This window comes from Anomaloglossus baeobatrachus, chromosome 4 (genome assembly GCF_048569485.1).
Source record: "Anomaloglossus baeobatrachus isolate aAnoBae1 chromosome 4, aAnoBae1.hap1, whole genome shotgun sequence".
Lineage (NCBI taxonomy): Eukaryota > Metazoa > Chordata > Amphibia > Anura > Aromobatidae > Anomaloglossus > Anomaloglossus baeobatrachus.
Genome location: NC_134356.1, coordinates 567,670,893 through 567,693,584, shown reverse-complemented (window position 1 = coordinate 567,693,584; position 22,692 = coordinate 567,670,893). Strand labels below are relative to the sequence as shown.

General features: G+C 45.5%; 1 protein-coding gene across 1 annotated transcript in view; it reads right to left on the bottom strand.

The window, feature by feature from the left end:
- Positions 1-22,692, bottom strand: part of RAB11A (RAB11A, member RAS oncogene family) — a 52,683-nt gene that overhangs the window by 6,902 nt on the left and 23,089 nt on the right. The window contains exons 2-4 of the mRNA XM_075346045.1: positions 17,187-17,382; positions 15,736-15,929; positions 1,906-1,986 (exon numbers count right to left, since the gene is read on the bottom strand). Of these exons, the coding sequence (XP_075202160.1) occupies positions 1,906-1,986; positions 15,736-15,929; positions 17,187-17,382 (471 nt within the window). The remainder of the gene's footprint in view (positions 1-1,905; positions 1,987-15,735; positions 15,930-17,186; positions 17,383-22,692) is intronic.

Here is a 22,692-nt window from a genome sequence, read left to right as displayed (position 1 = left end):
GAGTGGGATGTTAGTCCCGCTCATCTCCGCCCCTCCGCTTCTATTGGGCGGCGGTTCAGGGACGCTGCTGTGACGCTGAACGAACCGCCCCCTTAGAAAGGAGGCGGTTCGCCGGTCACAGCGACATCGTTAGGCAGGTAAGTAGTGTGACGGGTCTGGGCGATGTTGTGCGCCACGGGCAGCGATTTGCCCATGTCACACAACCGATGGGGGCGGGTACGCACACTAGAGATATCGGGACCGATATCGCAGCGTGTAAAGTGGCCTTTAGTCTAAGGAAAAAATTTCCAAGTTGGCTCTGACGATTGGATCAATGAGTCTGTGGAACACATCTGACTGCACTCAAATGACAATTTTCCTGACCGACAGAATGGAGAAGATGCATAACTGTTTTTCTCCATCTTCTCAGAGAAAATCGGATCACACTGATCATACCCTGAGTTTGATTTGCATAATTGTCCCAATTTTCTCGAATAAGCCTATACACAGGAGTGACCCTAGCCTAAAAACTGAGTGTCAGGAGTGAGTTGCAGACAGGTGCCATTCTCACTTTAACCCCTGATGCATCGAGTTGGGATATCAGAATCTCAACTTTAAAATGGAACCTGTCACCAGATTTGGGGCCTATAAGCTGCGGCCTTACCAGTGAGCTCTTATATACAGCATTCTAACATGCTGTATATAAGAGCGCAGGCCGCTGTGTAGAACGTAAAAATTACTTTAGAATACTCACCTAAATGGTTGGTGCGGTGCAGACTGGTCAGATGGGCGTCTCCTCTTTCGGCCATCCTTGTCCTCCTTCTGAAGCCTGGGTGCATGACGTGTCCTACGTCATACACATGCGCCAGCATTGAGGTCCTGCGCAGGCGCACTATAATAATTTGATTAGCCCTGTTCAGGGCAGATCAAAGTGTGCATGCGCAGGACCTCAATGCCGGCCTGTGTGCATGATGAAGGACGAGTCATGCACCCAGGCTTCAGAAGAAGGAGGACAAAGACGGCCTAAAGAGGAGGCGCCGCATCCGGAGAACGGAGACACCCATTTGACCAGTCTACACCGTCCCGACTGTTTAGGTGAGTATTATAAAGTCATTTTTATGTTCTACACAGTGGCCTGGGCTCTTATATACAGCATGCTAGAATGCTGTATATAAGAGCCCACTGGTGGTGGCCGCAGCTTACAGTCACCAAATCTAGTGACAGGTTCCCTTTAAAATGAACACTGGCTCATTGCTGTAGCTCTAATCTAATCTGGATCAGATACAGCCTGTGCAAATGTCCCCCTTTACGGGCGCTTCTGACTCCAGGCAGTCTAAAAGGAGGAGAGAAATTATGTGTGGTCTTCCCATCGCTGTGTTATATACAGCCATTAGTAGACATTATTATAGATGAGCAAATTGATTCACAGCACCCTGGTCCAGTGGCCACGTTGCTAGCCCATAATTGCAGGACAAGGGCACGGTAACCTGCCTCCTACCTGCCGGAATCTCAGGGATGAAGGTGTCTTTGTGCCGTGACGCACACATGACGTCGTGTATGTCCTACAGAAGAGGTGTGGAGGATGTATGCAACTGATAGTCCTGGGCTGTGGAGTTACCACTCTGCACCATAAAATTAATGATGCCTATAGTAAATCACCCCCTGCCCATTACTATAGGATTTATGAAAGAAGGACACTTTTTAAGGATGACCCATCATATTTCAACCATATCCAAACATTGTACCCCAAGATACTTCCATTTCAAGAATAGCAAAATGTCTTTGTCTGCCACAGAGGAAAGTGGTGTCCAAAGCTGCCCAGTAATATCACTGGGGGTACCAGGAATACCGCCACCCTCTTATTAGAGGCCAGAAGTGCCTGTCACTACATGATACTTTAGTCAGTAACCTGCAGCCATTTCTCACCTGTCAGGATAGTCTGGAAAGCAGCCTCCACATTTGTAGAGTCCAGGGCTGAAGTCTCAATGAAGGACAAACCATTCTTCTCTGTAATGAGAGATAAGAAAAGGCATAAATCAAGGAGCTTCAACCAATGCATCAATACAGGATTGCTAGAGTTAAAACCGCCAAACTGTGCACAACGGAGACACGGACTAATGCAACACATGGTAGAAAATGTTGCAGTAACTGAAAACAATGGAACATTTATAAAATGCTGCTACAATATGTCTACACTGGGGAATGGCAAAGAGGAACATCAGAGCTCAGGGCACGAGATCTATAGAAGGGAAGGGAGGGCAGGTCCTAATAAACGTTACATCACTGAGCCACAGTATTACGTGTGTGATACACCCGGCTGCATGTACAGGAAGCAAATATACATGACACACCGGCACTGTCAGCAGGCGCACAATCACCACGTCTTGCTTCATGAGTACGTGAGGAGTGAATGTACAGGGAGCGGTGCGAGTCGTCCTCTGCCGTCAGCACTTTCTGCCAATCTGACTCATCAGCAGTCACATACTGCTCGCTGGCAGCTCCCATCATGCTGTAAACTTATGGACAGCATCAAAGTCACCAGCGTTACAAGACATCAATACGGTAACCCCTTACACAGTGCATTGTTTTATGCGGAGTGTGAAGGGTCCCAATGGTGACCCCCCCCTTGATCATTTGCACGGCTGGAAGAACCCTCAAAGTCAGAGCACACAGCCATATCTATGCAGCCAGTCCGTACCAGCCACAATCAGCACATGCTGGGTGTTCTTCACTTACCTAGGTCACTGGTTTTAAATCTGACTCTCTGCCAAGCATTTGCTGGACTCGCACCAATTAAAATCAAGAGAGATCAGAGAGGGAAAAAAAAAAAAAAAAAAATTACAGCTACTCGGCCTTCCATTCCCCTCCATGTGCTCAGGAATACCAGTAAAGAACCGTTTTCTATCAGGAGGAACCCCCATCAGATCGGTTTACATGCAGAGAAACCAGACCTCTCCAAGAATGCACTGCATTACGGTCAAGATGATCCGGCCATAGCACTGCCCAAATACAAGTTCCACCTTGTCTAATACCGTCATATGGTGTCTGAATAATAGTAACATACAGTTACCAAACAACAGAGCTACAATCCGGCTGCGGCTCACCTCCCTTTGTTTACTTATACACCTGAAGGTGGGTCAGTGAAGCCAGCGGTGATTAGGAGTGGGGCTCGCCTTACATCATCGTGTAAGCCCTAGGAGAGCGAGTGTCGGCGGCACAGCTGGAACAGCCCCGGAATAGGAGGGGATTATAAGCTTTTTATTTTTAATTTCAACGGGGTCAACATGGGAAAAGGGACTGTCCTAGTAGTGGATAACCCCTTTAAAGCGAACCAATCACCAGGATTTTCGTATATAACCTAAAGCCAGTGCTATACTGGCACTATCAGGCTGATTCTATACATACAGTGCTATACTGGCACTATCAGGCTGATTCTATACATACCTTTAGTGGTCAGCTCAGATGTTTAGGTTTTCAAATCCAAGAAAGTAAAGTTTATAAAATCAGCAGCTTCTTGATTGGCATTTGCAACTGAGCAGATAATATCTGGGGGGGTATTCATATGGATTCCCGCCCCCCTGCCTGTTCCTCCCTCCCTGTTCTCTATGGTATTATACAAACGACTCACTGTGCTGAAGGACCTGTGGTGAGGTCATACCCATGTGACCTGGTATCCAGCTTTGTTGGCTGAGGCCCCGCCTCTTCGGGTCACATGGGTATGACCTCATCACAGGTCCTTAAGCAAAGTGAGTCGTTTGTATAATACCATAGATAACAGGGAGGGAGGAACAGGCAGGGGGCGGGAATCCATATAAATACCCACCTATATATTATCTGCTCAGTTGCAAATGCCAATCAAGAAGCTGCTGATTTTTTAAACATCCCTTTTTTTGCATTTGAAAACCTAAACATCCGAGCTGACCATTACAGGTATGTATAGAATCAGCCTGATAGTGCCAGTATAGCACTGTATGTATAGAATCAGCCTGATAGTGCCAGTATAGCACTGTATGTATAGAATCAGCCTGATAGTGCCAGTATAGCACTGTATGTAAAGAATCAGCCCGATAGTGCCAGTATAGCACTGTATGTATAGAATCAGCCCGATAGTGCCAGTATAGCACTGTATGTATAGAATCAGCCCGATAGTGCCAGTATAGCACTGTATGTATAGAATCAGCCTGATAGTACCAGTATAGCACAGTATGTATAGAATCAGCCTGATAGTGCCAGTATAGCACTGTATGTATAGAATCAGCCCGATAGTGCCAGTATAGCACTGTATGTATAGAATCAGCCTGATAGTGCCAGTATAGCACTGTATGTATAGAATCAGTCTGATAGTGCCAGTATAGCACTGTATGTAAAGAATCAGCCTGATAGTGCCAGTATAGCACTGTATGTATAGAATCAGCCTGATAGTGCCAGTATAGCACTGTATGTAAAGAATCAGCCTGATAGTGCCAGTATAGCACTGTATGTATAGAATCAGCCTGATAGTGCCAGTATAGCACTGTATGTAAAGAATCAGCCTGATAGTGCCAGTATAGCACTGTATGTATAGAATCAGCCTGATAGTGCCAGTATAGCAATGGCTTTACCTTATATACAAAAATCCTGATTGGTTCCCTTTAAGACAGACATTAACGAGAGTAAATTGTTGGTCCCATCAGCTATACTACACTTTGAATAATAAAGGAGCTAACTCCGGCGTTTGTTTTGTTTTTTTATCAGCGCAGGAGCGGTGCTTCTAATCTAAGCTCCCTGCCACCAGTTTTATACTCACCCTTTAGCGTTTATACCCTTTACCGGCGACGCTCCGATCCTGTGACGCCAGCTCATGACCGGAAGTCAGATGTTATATCACAAGATCCCAATGCATCTCTATGAGATCAGAACGAGGATCTCATAGACTTGCATTGAAGAGTGACCTCTGGCGCACGCCATGAAACACTGGAGCCCTTGGAAGGTCACAAATCACCAAGACTGACCGGAGCAGCGGCTATAAAAAGGTAAATATGGGGGTAAGTGAGTATAAAGAGCAGGGGAAGAGAACCTAGATTAGAAGCAACACTCCAACACGGTCACAAGAAAAAAAAACTCTTGGTGCTTTAATCCTCCCAGAACTACTCCGCTGCTACAACATCTCAGCATGTAGGGACACCAGGCAAGAGATTATTTTGACCAACAGAAAGTTACCAAACGCTATCTCCTCCTATCTGCAGAAAGTCACATTTCCCATCCATCCTGACACATTAATTGACCCAGACAGAGTGCAGATTGCTACAGATCACAACAATCCAGATCCCAGGCCCAGTTTGCTTCTCGGCCTAAGGCTATGTGCGCACATGTGCGCTCTGCACCGCAAAGAAAAGGTGCGCTTCAGAGCGCAGCTGAAAAGCTCCGTTCTGAAGCGCATGGTGCCGGCAGAGAACGTGCGCTCTGCATGCTGCCTCTCCCTATAGACAGCATGCAAACCGCACAAAAGTAGTGACATGTCACTTCTTAGAACGCAGCGATTCGGGCAGCAGCCGAATCGCTGCGTTCTAATATGCCACGTGCGCACGGCCCCTGCACAATCTCCATAGATTGTGCAGGGGACGCAGGACGCATGCAGTTACGCTGCGGTGCAGATCGCAGCGTAACTGCATGCAATACGCACACGTGCGCACATACCCTTACATACATTTTTGCTGTAGTCTCAGTTTTCAGTGGAAAGCAAGGAGGACTCTGTAAGACAGGTTTTCCTCCTTGCAGCCATTTCATTGATTCCTAAACTACATGCCTATGATGAGCAGACTATTTCTCCATTTTTCTGATACGAGGGGCCAGCTGAAAAGTCTTTGGCTTTACCCAGAAAGAAATGAGAGAGGATGATGAAACTTTACATTTATTCCACTGATGTCAACACACTTCTTACATCGGTATTCCAATTCTGTAAGCCTAGCAAAAAGAAGGATTTCAGTTATGCCTCAAACCAGGCATCTGTAGCAGCCATGGCATCAGAAATGGTGTGAAATTTGGTACCCTTGAGGTGTTTCTTCATGTTTGGAAACAGATGATAGTCGGATGGAGCTAGATCTGGTGAATAGGGTGGGTGGTCAACCAGCTGGAAGCCCAACTCTGCTAATTTTGCCGTGGTCGCTTGTGCAGTGTGAGCGGAGGCATTGTCTTGCAGGAATAAGATTCCTTTGGACAGCTTGCCACACCTTTTGGCCTTCAGAGCTGCCTTCAATTGGTCCAAAAGTTCAATGTAATACCTTTCATTGATGGTGGAACCCTTTTGAAGGTAGTCCACTAGCAGCATGCCCTCCTTATCCCAGAACACAGACGCCATCACCTTAGTGGCTGATTTTTGCAGCCTGAACTTCTTTGGACGAGGAGAAGTGTGCCTCCACTCTTTTGACTGCTCCTTGTTTTCAGGGTCATACAAATAAATCCAGGTCTCATCCGTGGTGATCAGTCAATCTAGGAAGCTCTTATCAGTCCGGAAACGCTGACAAATGGATCGGGAAGTTTTTACTCGCATGCTTCTCTAATCTGTTGTCAAATCTAAAAATAAGGAGCGCTAATAGTGTAATACCAGATGGACAGTGTAGTATATAGGAAATATACACTCACCTAATTCAGTTGTAAAAGTCACAACCACTAGTACGCATGAGATACTGGCGTCTGCTGCAGCCCCACGTGGATGAACATTCAAAATGGAGTAGAGAAGGGGTTAACGCCGCGCATCCGCCAAATGAAGATGTAGAAATGTTGATGAGAAATAACTTTTTTATTCCATAGGTCTACGCGTTTCGAGGTGAAAACCTCTTCCTCAGGACCAGTACATCAACAAAAACCGACTGATGTACTGGTCCTGAGGAAAAGGTTTTCACCTCGAAACGCGTAGACCTATGGAATACAAAATTATTTATCAACATTTCTACATCTTCATTTGGCTGATCTGTTTTCAAACATTTGGGGACCCAGTTTGCAGATAGCTTCCTCAGGTCCAAATGTTCATGGATAATGACAGAAACACGTTCACGCACAGGAAATCCCCATGATGTCTGCTATTTCTTTAGCTGAAACTCGTTGATTCTCCAGTATGAGGTCATGAACAGCATCGATGATCTCCGGAAAAACAACCACTCTCAGTTGTCTGGGATGTTCCTCATCATTGGTGCTGAAGTGGCCCGTTTTAAATTTGGCCACCCAGTTCTTAACTGTGGAATATGAAGGGCATTGATCCCCCAATGTCTGCGACATATCACCATGACTATCCTTGGCGGACTTCCCTTGCAGAAACAAGAATTGTATCACTCCTCTGCTCTCAGTTGCTGTGAATATCACATTAGACTCCGCCATTCTGTTTTCCCGCGTGCGTAGAACACTGTTGCCATAAGCAACAAACACAACATTTTGAAAACATATTAGACACATAAGGGCTTTATCTGATGTAACATTCGTTACCATTGAATAAAAAAAACAAAGCCAAAAACTTATTAGCAGCCCCTTGTAAATATTAGTATGACATTTTTAACCAAATTATTTAGTAAACTAGCAATGCTACTCAATTCTATTGTTAGATAAAGATTGAGCCCAAATGGGATTTGTCACAAGCAGTCAGGTCCCAGATAACACCCCAAAAAATTCATCTCATTCATTCTCTGCTGCTCTCTGGATATCTGTAAGGTCTTCACCACTCTAACCTGGTCCAATCAAATTTCAATACTAAGTAGTTAGGAAATCACACCCCAATTTCTCACCTGGTGTGTTGTATGCCACTAACCAAGCCTATGATATACAAGATACACAGACTTAATTCCTATCAAAAAAGGATCATGCGGGCCACACAGTGGGCGCCGGCACCACTTCTCTTATTCAAGGAATGCTAAACACGTGACTATATTGACATCTGCAGGACCTGCCTTGGTATTAAAAAGCCTCTCTAGATTTAGGTGTGCTCCCATATTTACTCATACTACAGGTTAAAACAAATGACCCAGTGGAGGACCTTTTTAAATTAAAAAGTGACTTAAAACAGAACCCCGAAACAATTTCTAATGCATGGAAGCAAAGCTTCTGAGGTGAAGAGATGACTCATGATGAAATAAAAAAGTAACTTCCACGTTGGCAGCCTGCCCTGAAACATTTCTGACATTCTGGCCCCCACCCCCGGAAGAATATATCCTTCCACCTCAGCACAGAAAGCAGCTCAATATAATGGGGTGCAGAATGTCCCCTCCTGACAAACCATTTCTTCCTCTCTGTAAAGACCACCCAACCACCTTTCTCCCCCTTTTCTTCCCCATCCCAGGGTTATTTAGTTTGTCTCATTGTAACCATTTTTTGTTCTTTGACCACCTAAGGAATTCCTATACTTAAACTTGAAGAGCCAGCAATTCTCACAAGCGTCATATTTCTTGGTAATAGAAGACCATATACAATTATAAGCAATGGCTGCTGCTTTGTCTCTCATTTGACAATAGTTCAGTTTCTATCTTAAAGCGCACCAATCACCAGAATTTTTCGTATAAAAGCGAATAGTGATAGTGCTATACTGGCGCTATCAGGCTGATTCTATATATACACCTTTAGGTGTCAGCTCAGATGTATGGGTTTTGAAACACAGGCAAATAAATTTGTAAAATGAGCAGCTGTTTGAATGACAGCAGCTGCGATCAGCTGACAGCTGGGGTGTGTTTTTATAGTTATTCCTGCCCCCCTGCCTGTCCCTCCTTCCCGTTATTTATGCTAATTCTGTTCTAGAATTGTTTTAATAACTGACTAGAAGGACCTGTGCTGATGTCATACCCATGCTTCCTGGTATCAGCTATGTTGGTTGAGGCCCCGCCCCTTCTGGTCACATGGGTATGTCCGCATAAGTTCTTCTAGTCACTTAGTAAAAAAAGACTATATAATAGAATTAGCATAAAAAAATAGGGGGAGGAGAGGAACAACGGGCAGGGGGTAATACCCACCCCAACTATCAGCTGATCGGCAGCTGCTGCCACTCAAAAAGCTGCTCATTTTACAAACTTTACTTGCATTTCAAAACTTATATATCCTGACAACTAAAGGTATGTATAGAATCAGCCTGATAGTGCACTGACTTTAGGTTATATAGGAAAACCCTGGTGATTAGTGCGCTTTAACACTACAATTGAAGGGAAGCCATTATCAGAAAATGACTTTTCTAAATATGATTTTTGTGTTAAATGTAATTTTAAAACACTTGAAAAAAGTTAGAAATCTTGCAATTTTCACACTGGTCAATGGAGCATTTTTAGACTCCTGTAACATGAACATTAGCCAAAATGGTCTGACCCGATCCAATCTTTTGCATTGAAGTATCTTATGAGAAAATGCAAAGGTCATTGAGAAGTGAAGGGAAGCAGGGGACGGTGACCACCTATTGTGATTGGCGGATCCTGAGTTATCAGCTGTGTATACTGAGGCCCGATCATTCTGCTTCTAATAAAAAGGAGCTGAAAAAACTATTCCTGAAAGGACAGGATAAATGAGTTTAAACAAGTCCCAGTAGCCAGTGTGTAAATTGCAAGGTATATTTAAATTAATACATTTTTTATAATACTGAAGTTATATGAAAATAAATAAAAACATTGCCAAAAAAAAAAAAAAAAAATCTGATTTAACCCCTTAACGACCCATGACGTACTAGATACGTCATGGATCGTTTCCCGGTAAGCCCCGCCCCCTGCCGCCGGCGGGCGGCGGCGAGACGCGCACATATCAGCTGTTATCAACAGCTGATATGTGTGCCTGCTAGCCGCGGGTGGAATCGCTTCCACCCGCGGCCATTAACCCCTTACATTTCGCTGCCAAAGTCTTGGCAGCGATATGTATATGGGCGCCGCCATGACAGTGACTTACCCCGCCCCCGCCGGAAGTCACGTGACATGATCACGTGACTTTCGGCGGTTGCCATGGTAGCACAGGGTCATGTGATGACGCCTGTGGCTAACATGAGTCACTTCCTCTCAATGCCGGAATACAGCCGGCATTGAAAGTGAAGCAGCAAATCTGCAGTTCTCAGCTCTGTAGCTGAGATCTGCAGATTGTGCAAAGCGATCGGATTGCTGATCGCAATAGCCCCCTAGGGGGACTAGTAAAATAAAAAAAAAAAGTAAAAAAAAAAGTTTTAAAAAATTAAAAAAAAATAAAAAACCTAAAAGTTCAAATCACCCCCCTTTCACCCCATTGAAAATTAAAGGGTTAAAAAAATAAAAAATACACACATATTTGGTATCGCCGCGTTCAGAAATGCCCGATCTATCAAAATATAAAATCAATGAATCTGATCAGTAAACGGCGTAGCGGCAAAAAAATTCCAAACGCCAAAATTACGTTTTTTGGTCGCCGCAAATTTTGCGCAAAATGCAATAACAGGCGATCAAAACGTAGCATCTGCGCAAAAATGGTACCGTTAAGAACGTCAGGTCAAGACGCAAAAAATAAGCCATCACTGAGCCTCAGATCCTGAAAAATGAGAACGCTACGGGTTTTGGAAAATGGCGCAAAATGTGCGCCACGTTTTTCGGACAAGCTTGTGAATTTTTTTTAACCCCTTAGATACAAGTAAACCTATACATGTTTGGTGTCTATAAACTCGCACCGACCTGAGGCATCATACCCACACATCAGTTTTACCATATAGTGAACACGGTGAATAAAATATCCCAAAAACTATTGTACAATCCCACTTTTTTTCCAATTTTTCCGCACTTGGAATTTTTTTGCCGTTTTCCAGTACACTATATGGTAAAACTTATGGTTTCATTTAAAAGTACAACTCGTCCCGCAAAAAACAAGCCCTCATATGGCAAGATTGATGGAAAAATAAAAAAGTTACGCCTCTCGGAAGAAGGGGAGCAAAAAACAAAAACGCAAAAACGGAAAGTGCCCGGGGGCTGAAGGGGTTAAACAATAGGACCCAGATTCCTCAAAGATATTACCCCAGAATTCAGGTAAATTGTTTTAAAAGCCACAAATATTTGACGCAACTCAAGAGTTTTACAACGATTTGTGACTTTAGGCGATTCACACGCCAGTTTTCCCCAGCTACGGGTCTGGTGTCAGATACGCGGCTCTTGTGATTCATGAAGAGGCATGCCACTCACTATTCATGAATCAGGAAGGTCCAAAGTCAACAAGCCCCCTCAATTGGTGAGAAAAAAAAAAATTAAATCGGTGATCTTGAAGCATCAGGGCCCAGGTCTTTTTTAGATTATACCTTCCCTTTAAAACAACTGACAGGAGTAGGGTGGGTAATATAATTGCCCTCATTAGGTGGGATAGGTTTTCTGACATAATTTACCCCAGCAGTTTATGGCCCGTATCTTCACAATACACTACTCTGGAACCCTCTTCTGTTAAACTCCTCCAGCACCGGAAGCCATGACACCTCGGTTCTACTATCGCATGAATCAGCGGCGCTGTGACAGAAGAAAGGTGACACCATGGCTTCCGATCCTACGCAGGCCACCGGAGTGACTGACCCTGGATCATCAATTTGTTATTTCCACCGCATGTTTGGCGCCCGTTTCTTGTCTGGCTGGACAATCACAAGTCTAACAATGAAGAATAACTATTTTCTAGCTGAGAAACGATCTGTTATAGGTGTGAAATGATGAAACAGTCCAACAATAAGAAAATACTCAGGAAATAGCAGTTCTGTAGTTGTCCTTGCAGTGGTGCGCAGTAGGTTATGGACATTTCCAGCTTTCCTCAAAAGACCAGGAAAATCTTGTAAAGTGACAACAGCTAAAGGCCAAGATAGATACAGTAACGTGGCCTGCTCCGCACTGACTGATGTCAGCTGGAAGCAATGAGTAGCTGCGGAAAATAAAAGGGCAACAGGGAAGGGATCTGTAGGATTGCATCTCATTACAGATACATAGATCACTACCATTTGTAATGAGCCTTTGGTGCCCCCGTCCTGTAGGAACACGTGTGCGCTGCTGTGATGGGTACTCCCGTGCTTATGTTACCAGCAGTATGGGGTATATTAGCTTTCATATACAAAACAAGCCCAGAGACCTCAACCCACATGTAAAATTTTATGGAATAATAAATTACAATTTTTCTATTATAAGTTCAGCTCCAGGTATATAAACATAATGCAGCGTCTCCTCTGTTGCTTGATTAATACTTTTGGAACTTGACAGACCCTACACTAAATGGTACTTTACATGCTGCAACATCGCTAGCGATCTCGTTAGAGATGTGACACGCCAGATCGCAGATAAGATTTGCCGAGATCGCACATAGGTCATTTTTGTAGCGCCGGTCACATGTGCGATCTTGGCAAATCGTATGTGCGATCTGGCGTGTTACATCGCTAACGAGATCGCTAGCGATGTCGCAGCGTGTAAAGCACCCTTTAGACTTTTCAGAATCTGTTCTTCTGCTGGGAAAATAATTGCACGTCTCCCATTCCCAAATATGAAATCTGCCCGAACCTGCAGCGGAGCCACCTATGGCATATGCCATCACTATCATATTGGTGGGGGTCTGGTCTATGAGACTCTCACAGATCTTGAGAAATCTTTACATCTTTTTTCTCCTTTATGACTTCATTTCCAGCCGCAAGAAGAACGGCAGCCGGCTGATCTCACTGTAATGCGCAGGGGCTGCTGTGCTAGGAGAAACTGCAAAGGGTCTGCTGGGCTGAACCAGTGGTGCTGCCTCCATCCTCCCTATCAGTGTTCAAGAGGTCAGACCGTCATCAAAGCCATGGCACAGCCTAGTGACATAACACCATTTTACAAAATAAAAATGTCCTTTATAGGGAACCTGACAGCTTGGAAATGCAGTGCAATCTGCCAGCAGCAGGAGCTGAACACACTCATTATACAGTTTTATAGCATCCAGTGGGCTAAGCAGCGACTGGTGGCTTTCCCTGTGTACAGAGTTAGCTGTTAGCTGTCAATCATTGATGAGGACCACCCACTGGACTAGAGTGCACAGAAACAGAGATTTCATTACATAAAATACAGGTTACATTGAGTACTTCCCCACAAAACCATATAATCAATCTGTTCAGCTCCTTCTCCTCTATCACATACTGCATTTCCATACGGCATTTCCCTTTCTCTTGTAAAAGTATATCTACTTTATGCTAACCACGAGGCTTTGTGCTCACGATCAGGACCTGCTGCGTCCTGAACGCGGCGGGTCCCGGACCTGAGAGTTGCAAGTCTCCTCAGCAGGCGATCACAGGAGACCCCCGCTGCCCGTGCCAACGAGCAGGGTTCGGTGTGCTGCGGTCTCTCGCTTGTCCTCTCCCTATGGAGGACGCTTGCGACGCCATAGCAAAGAATTGATCTGAGGTGTGGCCTTCCGAGCCGCAAGCATGTCAGTTTTCGTTGCGGGACGCACACGCACAGTGGGCACGGGATTTCTATAAATCCCATCCATTGTGCTTGTACTGTACAATCGCAGCGTTTTGGACACCACAAAAATACGCTGCATTCAAAACGCTGCAAACACATCGTGGGCATGCACCCCAAGTCTACAGAGCTGCAATCACAATTCTGCTGAATGTCATGCTAAACAGTGGTTTAATACATCTTTAATAGTCCAGTAATTCCCATAATGCAGTGGGTTAGTCGATTTCCAGCATCAGGTTACTGTCTAGTGTCTTTTACAAAGGTTACACTAGTAAAAAGATAAATAGAATAGGATTCTATGCAGACACTGAACCAGCAAACAATGGTGGAAGATTTCAGCTCTGAAGGCTGTAAAACTGGCAGTTCAAATGCAGACTGCAACTGGGGATCCATACAAGACAACTAGTGTAAAGAGGTTGTCAGGTGATGAGGGTGCTCGACCATTGCTCCTTTCATTCTCTAGGCGTCTGCTGGGCACAGCTGAGCTGCGCAGGCAATTCCCTAGAGAATGAATGGAGCAGCAGTCAGATGTGCACTGGCCCTTCATTTTACCCCATTCTGAGAGGTCGACTGATCTATAAGTTATCATTTATACCATGGATGGGTGATACTCATTGCCGGACAAGCCCTTTAAATGTTCCCCTTACCGCTTTTCTGCAGAATTTATATAATTACATACACTGTAATATGCTGCTGAAATGTGATTATCAAGAACTAAGAGGAGGATTGGAAATTTCTCGGATATACATTTTCTATAGTCTAGTACAAAGATCTTCCCCTATAAAGATACAGTGGAACATATCAAAAAGTAAGCAAGGCCACATGACACGCATAAGGCTAGTTTCACACTTGCGTTCAGCGGAGTCCGTCACTATGGAGAATAGCGCAGTCCGTTAACGCACTGCGCTATTCTCCATAAACTTGTATGGATGACGCACTGTAACGCAAGTGTCAGCGTTGCATCCGCCGGACGACGCAGCGTCGTTATTTTGACGCTGCGTCGGGCAGAAGGAACGCAGCATGTAACTTTTTTTGAGCAGCGGAATCCTTTGGATTTCACTGCGTATGCTCTCTCTGGCTCCCTCCACCCGTAACCAGGGTACACATCGGGTAACCAAGGAACCCTGGTTACGTGTGCCGGGAGCCCGATACTTCCCTGCTCGGCTCCGCCCCCTCCCCGCACTCCGTATGTAGACATACACACAATCGCACACACACACGCACACACACACACACACACACACACACACACACACACACACACACTCTCTCACTCACCTGTCCCCCCAGCGATGCAGTCCCCGCGGCACTGACGTCCTCAGCCATGGACCTGCTCGGCTCCACCCACTGCACTCCGTCCCCCGCACACATTGTCGGCGACCGAACGATCAGCTGATCACCCGGCGGCCGGCTACTGGGAGTGATCGGCTGATCACCCGGCGGCCGGCTACTGGGAGTGATCGGCTGATCACCCGGCGGCCGGCTACTGGGAGTGATCGGCTGATCACCCGGCGGCCGGCTACTGGGAGTGATCGGCTGATCACCCGGCGGCCGGCTACTGGGAGTGATCGGCTGATCACCCGGCGGCCGGCTACTGGGAGTGATCGGCTGATCACCCGGCGGCCGGCTACTGGGAGTGATCGGCTGATCACCCGGCGGCCGGCTACTGGGAGTGATCGGCTGATCACCCGGCGGCCGGCTACTGGGAGTGATCGGCTGATCGGCCGGCTACTGTGAGTGATCGGCTGATCGGCCGGCTACTGTGAGTGATCGGCTGATCACCCGGCGGCCGGCTACTGTGAGTGATCGGTTGATCACCCGGGGCCGGCTACTGTGAGTGATCAGCTGATCACCCGGCGGCGGACTACTGTTAGCGATCAGCTGATCGTTCACAATAGTCTGCCGACGGTAAAACTGTAAAAAAAAACAAAAACGAATTGCGTTGTTTTGCAGCATCCGTTGCGTCACTACATGCAACACATCCATCACACAAGGCAATGCAATGGATGCCGTTTAACGCAAGTGTGAAACTAGCCTAAAACTCAATGCTATGTAGACCTGATTTACATGAAGGCACTGAGCGCAGCGCCGGAGCCTATAAATACATTATGTAAACTGGAAGATATGGTCTGTAATATTACAAGAAGCTCGTAGGCTCTGTAGACATGGGGCATAGGACATGTGAAGGGCTGGTCAGTAATTGATGTGGGGCCTCTGACGTCACTGTACGACAGGGGTGCATATGGTATGTAATAGGAAGAGGTGGTAATACTGCACATAAGTGGTCATTACATGGCTACATACATACCCCAACTACAACGCCTCATCAATGGCATAACTATATAACAATAATGACCTGCAAAAGCACGGGCTTCATCAGTGGGCACGGCTCTCAGGTGACGCAAGTCGCTCTTGTTGCCCACCAGCATGATGACTATGTTGTTGTCTGCGTGGTCCCTCAATTCCTTTAGCCACCTCTCAACATTCTCATACGTGAGGTGCTTGGCAATATCATACACAAGCAAAGCACCGACGGCGCCTCGATAGTACCTGTTGGGAGAAGATGACCGGTCAGACATGGCTGAAGGAGAAATCTAGATAAGACAAGTATGTAAATCTGTCTCCTTGTATGTCCCTGCTCTAAAACCAGGAGTAACATTCATCGGGACAACGCGTTTTAGGGCAGCAGTTTCTTCCAAACGGAGATGAGATCATCTAGTATTACATGGCTTCCACTGATGTCTATGTGCAGTCATGGACACTTCCCCAACTATGACATGAATTTCCATTATTATGATGGGGACAAGTCTTAATTTGAGATGACTCGACCCGTGCAAGTTCAGTAATTTAGTTAAAAGTTCAGCTTTGGGCCCGGACTTGACCCCGGCCCTTGAAACTCATAAGTCAACGGGGACCTGAACTTCTGTCTGTAAAATGGTCTAAAGGCCGCTTTAAACGCTGCGACATCGCTCAAGCGATCTCGTTGGGGTCACAGAATTTGTGACGCACATCCGGTCGCTTTAGCGATGTTGTTGCGTGTGACACCTTTGAGCGATTTTGCATCGTTGCAAAAACGTGCAAAATCGCTCATCGGTGACATGGGGGTCCATTCTCGAATATCGCTGCTGCTGCAGTAACGAAGTTGTTCCTGCGGCAGCACACATTGGTACGTATGACACCGCAAAAACGAGGAACCTCTCCTTACCTGCCTCCCGTCCGCAATGCTTCCGGAAGAAAGGAGGTGGGCGGGATGTTCATCCCACTCATCTCCGCCCCTCCGCTTCTATTGGGCGGCGGTTCAGTGACGTCGCTGTGACGCTGCTGTGACGCTGAACGAACCGCCCCCTTAGAAAGGAGACGTTTCGGCGGTCACGGCGACGTCGCAGCGCAGTTAAGTAGTGTGATGGGTCTGGACGCTGTTGTGCGCCACGGGCAGCGATTTGCCAATGTCGCACAACCGATGGGGGCGGGTACCCACGCTAGAGATATTGGTCACGATATCGCAGCGTGTAAAGCGGCCTTTAGTCTCCATCTCCTCTGCAGCCTTTCCACAAACTATTAGAATACAAAAAGAACCCAAACTAGGGGACAGACATTTTTATTTTTCTTAAAGCCCGTGTTTGAGTCTGAAACATGGACACCCGCTGTTCAGTACAAACCCCGAACTTCACAGTTCAGGTTCGCTCACCTCTAGTCTTAATCTATTCCCGCTCCTGTTCACTTGTGAAGATTCCCTACAGACGTTTCTGATGTATAAGCAGAAAGGTTTTACATAACTCAATAAGCTATAACATATGGATGACTCACGCAGAGGTGATGGCGCGGTATCGCTCCTGTCCAGCAGTGTCCCAAATTTGAGCTTTGATTGTTTTGCCGTCCACTTGGATGCTTCTTGTGGCAAACTCTACCCCGATGGTACTTTTACTCTCCAAGTTAAACTCATTGCGGGTGAATCGAGACAGCAGGTTACTTTTTCCAACTCCAGAATCTCCGATTAGCACCACTGCAGAGAGAAGAAGAAAACAAGTTACCAAAACCTAAAGTCCGTACATCAACGGTGGCGCAATAAGAAGATAATGAACGGTCTGTCCAGAAATTGTTGGGGACAACCAAGATACTGTGCAGAACCCTCAAAACTCCCAGGCCTCTGGAGGAGAAACAGATTGAAGGAAGAACAAAAAGTAAATACAACCACCAAATAGGAGGAGGTGAAAAAATGATTTTCATATATACACACAGTCATGACCGAAAGTGTTGGCACCTTTAAAATTGTTCAGAAAAACAAAGTTTTACTCAGAGAAAATGATTCCTTTCACACATTGTTATACACACATTTCCTTTGTGTAGATTGGAACACCACACAAAGGCAAAATGGACAATTTCACACAAAATCCAAAAAGCGGGCAAGACAAAATTGTCACTTTTCCAAAATTGTGGGTAAACCACTTTGTTTCAAATATATGATGCTCATTCAAACTGATCTGTTGCAAGTAACAGGTGCGGGCAAAATGAAAATCACACGTGAAAACAGATAAAAAGGGGAGACGTTGACTCAATCTTTGCACTGTGTGCCACGCTAAGCATGGAGAACAGAAAGGAGAACGAACTGATAACTTGAGGACCAAAATTGCTGAAAAATTTCAATAGTCTCCAGGTTATAAGTCCATCTCCAGAGATCTTCATGCACCATTGTTCACATTGCGCCAACATAATCAAGAAGTTTACAACCCATGGCATTGTAGCTAATCTCCCTAGACGTGAACGGCAGAGAAAAATTGATGAAAAGTTGCAACTTAGAATAGTCCACATGGTGAATAAGCAGCCCCAATCAAGTTCCAAAGAAATTCAAGCTATCCTGCAGGGTCAGGGTGCATCAGAGTCAGCGCACACTATACATCCATATTTGAAAGAAGTTAAATATTATGGCAGGAGACCAAGGAGGACCCCACTGCTGACACAAACAGCTAGACTGCAGTTTACCAAAATGTACATAAGTCAAAATCCTTCTGGGAAAGCATCTTGTGGACAGATCAGACCAAGGTAAAGCATTTTGGTAAGGCTGGGGCCACACGGGCACTACTGCGATCCACTTGCAAGACACTCGGCTCGTGCTGGCAGTACAGCAGAGCCGAGTGTCATGCGTGTGTCCTTGCAACTGAAGTACGTTCGTGCGAGCAGACCTCAGCTGCGGGGGGCGGGCCGGCACTCAGGAGGGGAGGGAGGGATTTCTCTCCCTCTCTCCTGCATAGCCGGCTATTGCCATTCTCGCACTGCACTAGCGGTACACCGATGTACCGCGAGTGCAGTGCGATTTTTCTCTCGCCCCATTCACTTGAACGGGTGCGAGAGAGAGAGTCTCAGCTTACAATCGCAGCATGCTGCGATTGTTTTCTCGGTCCGATTAGGGCTGAGAAAATAATCGCTCATGTGTGCTGACCCACAGGCTAGAATTGGTCCGAGTGGAATGCGATGTTTTATCGCACTCCACTAGCATTGTTTTTCTCACCGTGTGGCTTAGGCCTAAAACACATCATTCTAATGTTTTTCAAAAACGGAATGAGGCCTACAAAGAAAAGAACACCATACCTACAGTCAAATATGGTGGAGACTCAAAGATGTTTTGGGGTTGGTTTGCTGCTTCTGGTACTGGGTGCAACGTATGATGAAATCTGAAGATTACCAAAAGGATTTTAGGTGGCAATGTAGTACTCAGTGTCAGAAAGCTGGAAAATGACCCCCAGAAATGGATGGAAACAAGCGCTGGAGAGTTCTGAAGTGGCAGCAATGAGTCTGGATCTAAATTCCATTGAAGATCTGTGGAGAGATCTTAAAAATTGCTGTTGGGAGAAGTTACCTTCAATATAAGACCTGGAGCAGTTTGCAAAAGAAGAGTCCAAAATTCCAGATGAGGTGTAAGAAGCTTATTGATGGTTATAGGAAACGATTGATTGCAGTTTATTCCAAAGGGTGTGCAACCAAATATTAAAGTTGAAGGTGCTAACAATTCTGTCCAACCCATTTTTAAGATTGTGTGAAATAAGGTCTAATTTCCCTCTTTTGTTGTTTTTTTTTTTTTGTGTGTGTTCCAATACACAAAGGAAATAAACACGTGTATAACAAAACCCATGTACTTGAAATAATTTCCATAAGTACAAACACGCATGCATATATATGCTGGCTTCTAAATCGAACATTAGACTTATCCCCTGTTCTGTAAAAGCAATGAAAGGTAATACCGCTATATACAGTAGATAATACAGGAACTAGCATTTACAGCAGGTGATGGTAAATGCTCACATCCCTCCCTGCACAATGACCTCTGCACAGATCACAGAGCATGCCAACAAAACACTCCTTACAGAAGCCAATGAATCTTCAGACTACAGGTTTCTAGAATTCTAAATCTTAAAAGGGATTTTCCCACTTACAAAGTTCATTTTAATCAATAGATCTTGGAATAATAAGTTCCACTATTGGATGTGATTAAAAATAATGTTCCTGTGCAGAGATAATCTTATAAATGTGCCCCTGCTATGTACTGTGTAATGGCCGTGTCTGGCCGTACAGGGACATGGTCTGATCATACCACAGCTCCTGGGCAGGGTAAAAAAAAAAAAAAAAAAAAAAAAAAAGTATAAAAAAATTACAGCATGAGATCATAGCTAACTCTTATTGTGAGGTAAAACATTTCCCTGCCTCTTTTAAATAGTAGGGGTACATACATAACATCTCAGGAAAATTTTTTTAAAAAACACATCCAATTGTGGAAATTATTATTACAAAATCTCTTGATTAAAATAATCTTAAATTTACCTTTGTTTGTAGCAAAACCCCTTTCCGATATCTCTAAATGCTGTTCACAGTTCAAACAAAATGAGCAGAGAAACAACTACAAATCTTCTGCCGCTAATGGGATAGTAGTACACACTAAGGCTGCTTTCACACTACATTTTTTAACATGCGTCATGAACGTTTTTTTAACGCAAAAACAGTTCCAGTGCAAATGCGTTTTCATGTCAATGCATTTGCAATGGACTCGCATCCACATGCGTTCACATGCGTTTGCGTGCGTTATAGTGAGGATCCAGCGACTTGCAGTTTTTTTAACTTTTTTCAAAAACGCTGCTTAGGCTGCTTTCACACTACGTCTTTTTAACATGCGTCCTGAACGTTTTTTTAACGCAGAAACGGATCCAGTGCAAATGCGTTTTCATTTCAATGCATTTGCAATGGACTCGCGTCAACATGCGTTCACCTGCGTTTGCGTGCGTTATAGTGAGGATCCAGCGACTTGCAGTTTTTTAACATCTTTCAAAAATGCTACTTGTAGCGTTTTTGAGCTGCGTCCAACTTCTGCAAATTGCTGGATCCTGACTAAACAGCATGCAAACGCATGTGAACGCTGGCATGCTGATAGGCAGGATCCTGCTTGCTCTACTGAGCATGCCCAGAACCAGCCTCCGTGATCAGTCTCTCTCCCTCCCTCTACCCCACCTGAGAGCTGCGGACACTCGTAACCAAGGTAAATATCGGGTAACCACTTATCTTAGTTACCCGATGTTTACGTTGGTTACGTGTGCAGGGAGCCCGGCTCCTAGCAGCTGCAGACGCTTGTAACCAAAGTAAATATCAGGTATCCAAGCAAGTATACCCGATGTTTACCTTTGTTACGAGCCTCGCAGCTGTCAGATGCCGGCTCCCAGTCTGGCACGTTTAGTTCCCCTCACTCCCGATCACATGACTCCAATGCCCGCCCCTAAACATCCAGTGACAGGATCCTGCAAAATAAGACATGCGTTTGCATGCATTTTTTGCTGTAAAAGCAGGATCCGCTTTTGCAGCAAAAAACCATTCAGGACGCATGTTAAAAAGACGTAGTGTGAAAGCAGCCTTATAGTGTTTTTGAGCTGCGTCCAAATACTGCAAATTGCTGGATCCTGACTATACTGCACGCAAACGTATGTGAACGCTGGCATGCTGATAGACAGGATCCTGCTTGCTCTACTGAGCATGCCCAGAAACCAGCCTGGTGTGATCAGTCTCTCTAACCCTCTCCCCCGCCTTAGAGCGGCGGATGCTCGTAACCAAGGTAAATATCGGGTAACCAAGGTAAATATCGGGTAACCAAGCAAAGCACTTCGCTTAGTTACCCGATATTTACCTTGGTTACCAGCATCCACAGCTGTCAGATGCCGGCTCCCAGTCTATCACGTTCAGTTCCCCTCACTCCCGATCACATGACTCCAACGCCCGCCCATAAACTTCAAGTGACAGGATCCTGCAAAATAACATGCGTTTGCATGCGTTTCTCTTTGCAAAAACAGGATCCGCTTTTGCAGCAAAAAAACGTTCAGGACGTATGTTAAAAAAAAGTAGTGTGAAAGCAGCCTAAGTGAGAAGGAGCTGATCTGCTGGTGAAAAAAAAAACAGGTGGCTGGGTGGTGGTGCTGGGTTTTGGACCCCCACTGGTGTAATGGATCATGAATACCATGACAAGTCCCTTAAAAAGGGTTTTCAGGTTTCAGAAAAACCATTATCCCCAGTTAGCTGTTTAAAAAAAAACAACAAAAAAAAAACCAAAACACCACACTTTACTCCCTCCCTCCCCAGGTCCAGCTCCGGCTTCATCATTGCTTTTAGCGCAATGGAGGCCTCTGTGAAGGACGCAGGATGCATCATGCACACGGGGCTGGGCAGGAGGACGGTGATCGCACAAGATGGAGGAGGCGCTGGACCGAGACCAGCGACACCCATCGGACAGGACCACACGCTGAGTGCTTTTTCCGTTATACCGTGTGGTCTGGGCTCTTAGGCTATGTGCGCACGTTGCGTATTTACATGCAGTTACGCTACGATCTGCACCGCAGCGTAACTGCATGCGTCCTGCGTCCCCAGCATAACCTATGAAGATTATGCAGGAGATGTGCGCACGTGGCGTCTTAGAGCGCAGCGCTTCGGCTGCTACCCGAAGCGCGCGTTTTAAGGAGTGACATGTCACTTCTTTCCTGCGCTCTGCATGCAGCCCCCCCCCGCTCTGTCTATGGGAGGGGCTGCATTCAGAGTGCATGGAATCGGCTTTTTATTTTCATTACGGACTCTTTCTGCAGTGATTTGAAGCGCACGTGTGCTGTTCAAATCGCTGCGGAAATGTCTGCAGGGACAGAACGCAACGTGCGCACATAGCCTAATACCCAGTATTCTGGAATGCTGTATACAAAGGCTCACTGCTGGCAGCAGCTCAGAGACGAAACCTGACGATAGGTTCCCTTTAATAAAGTACATTTTATTTACTAGACAAAACGACAAAAAAGAT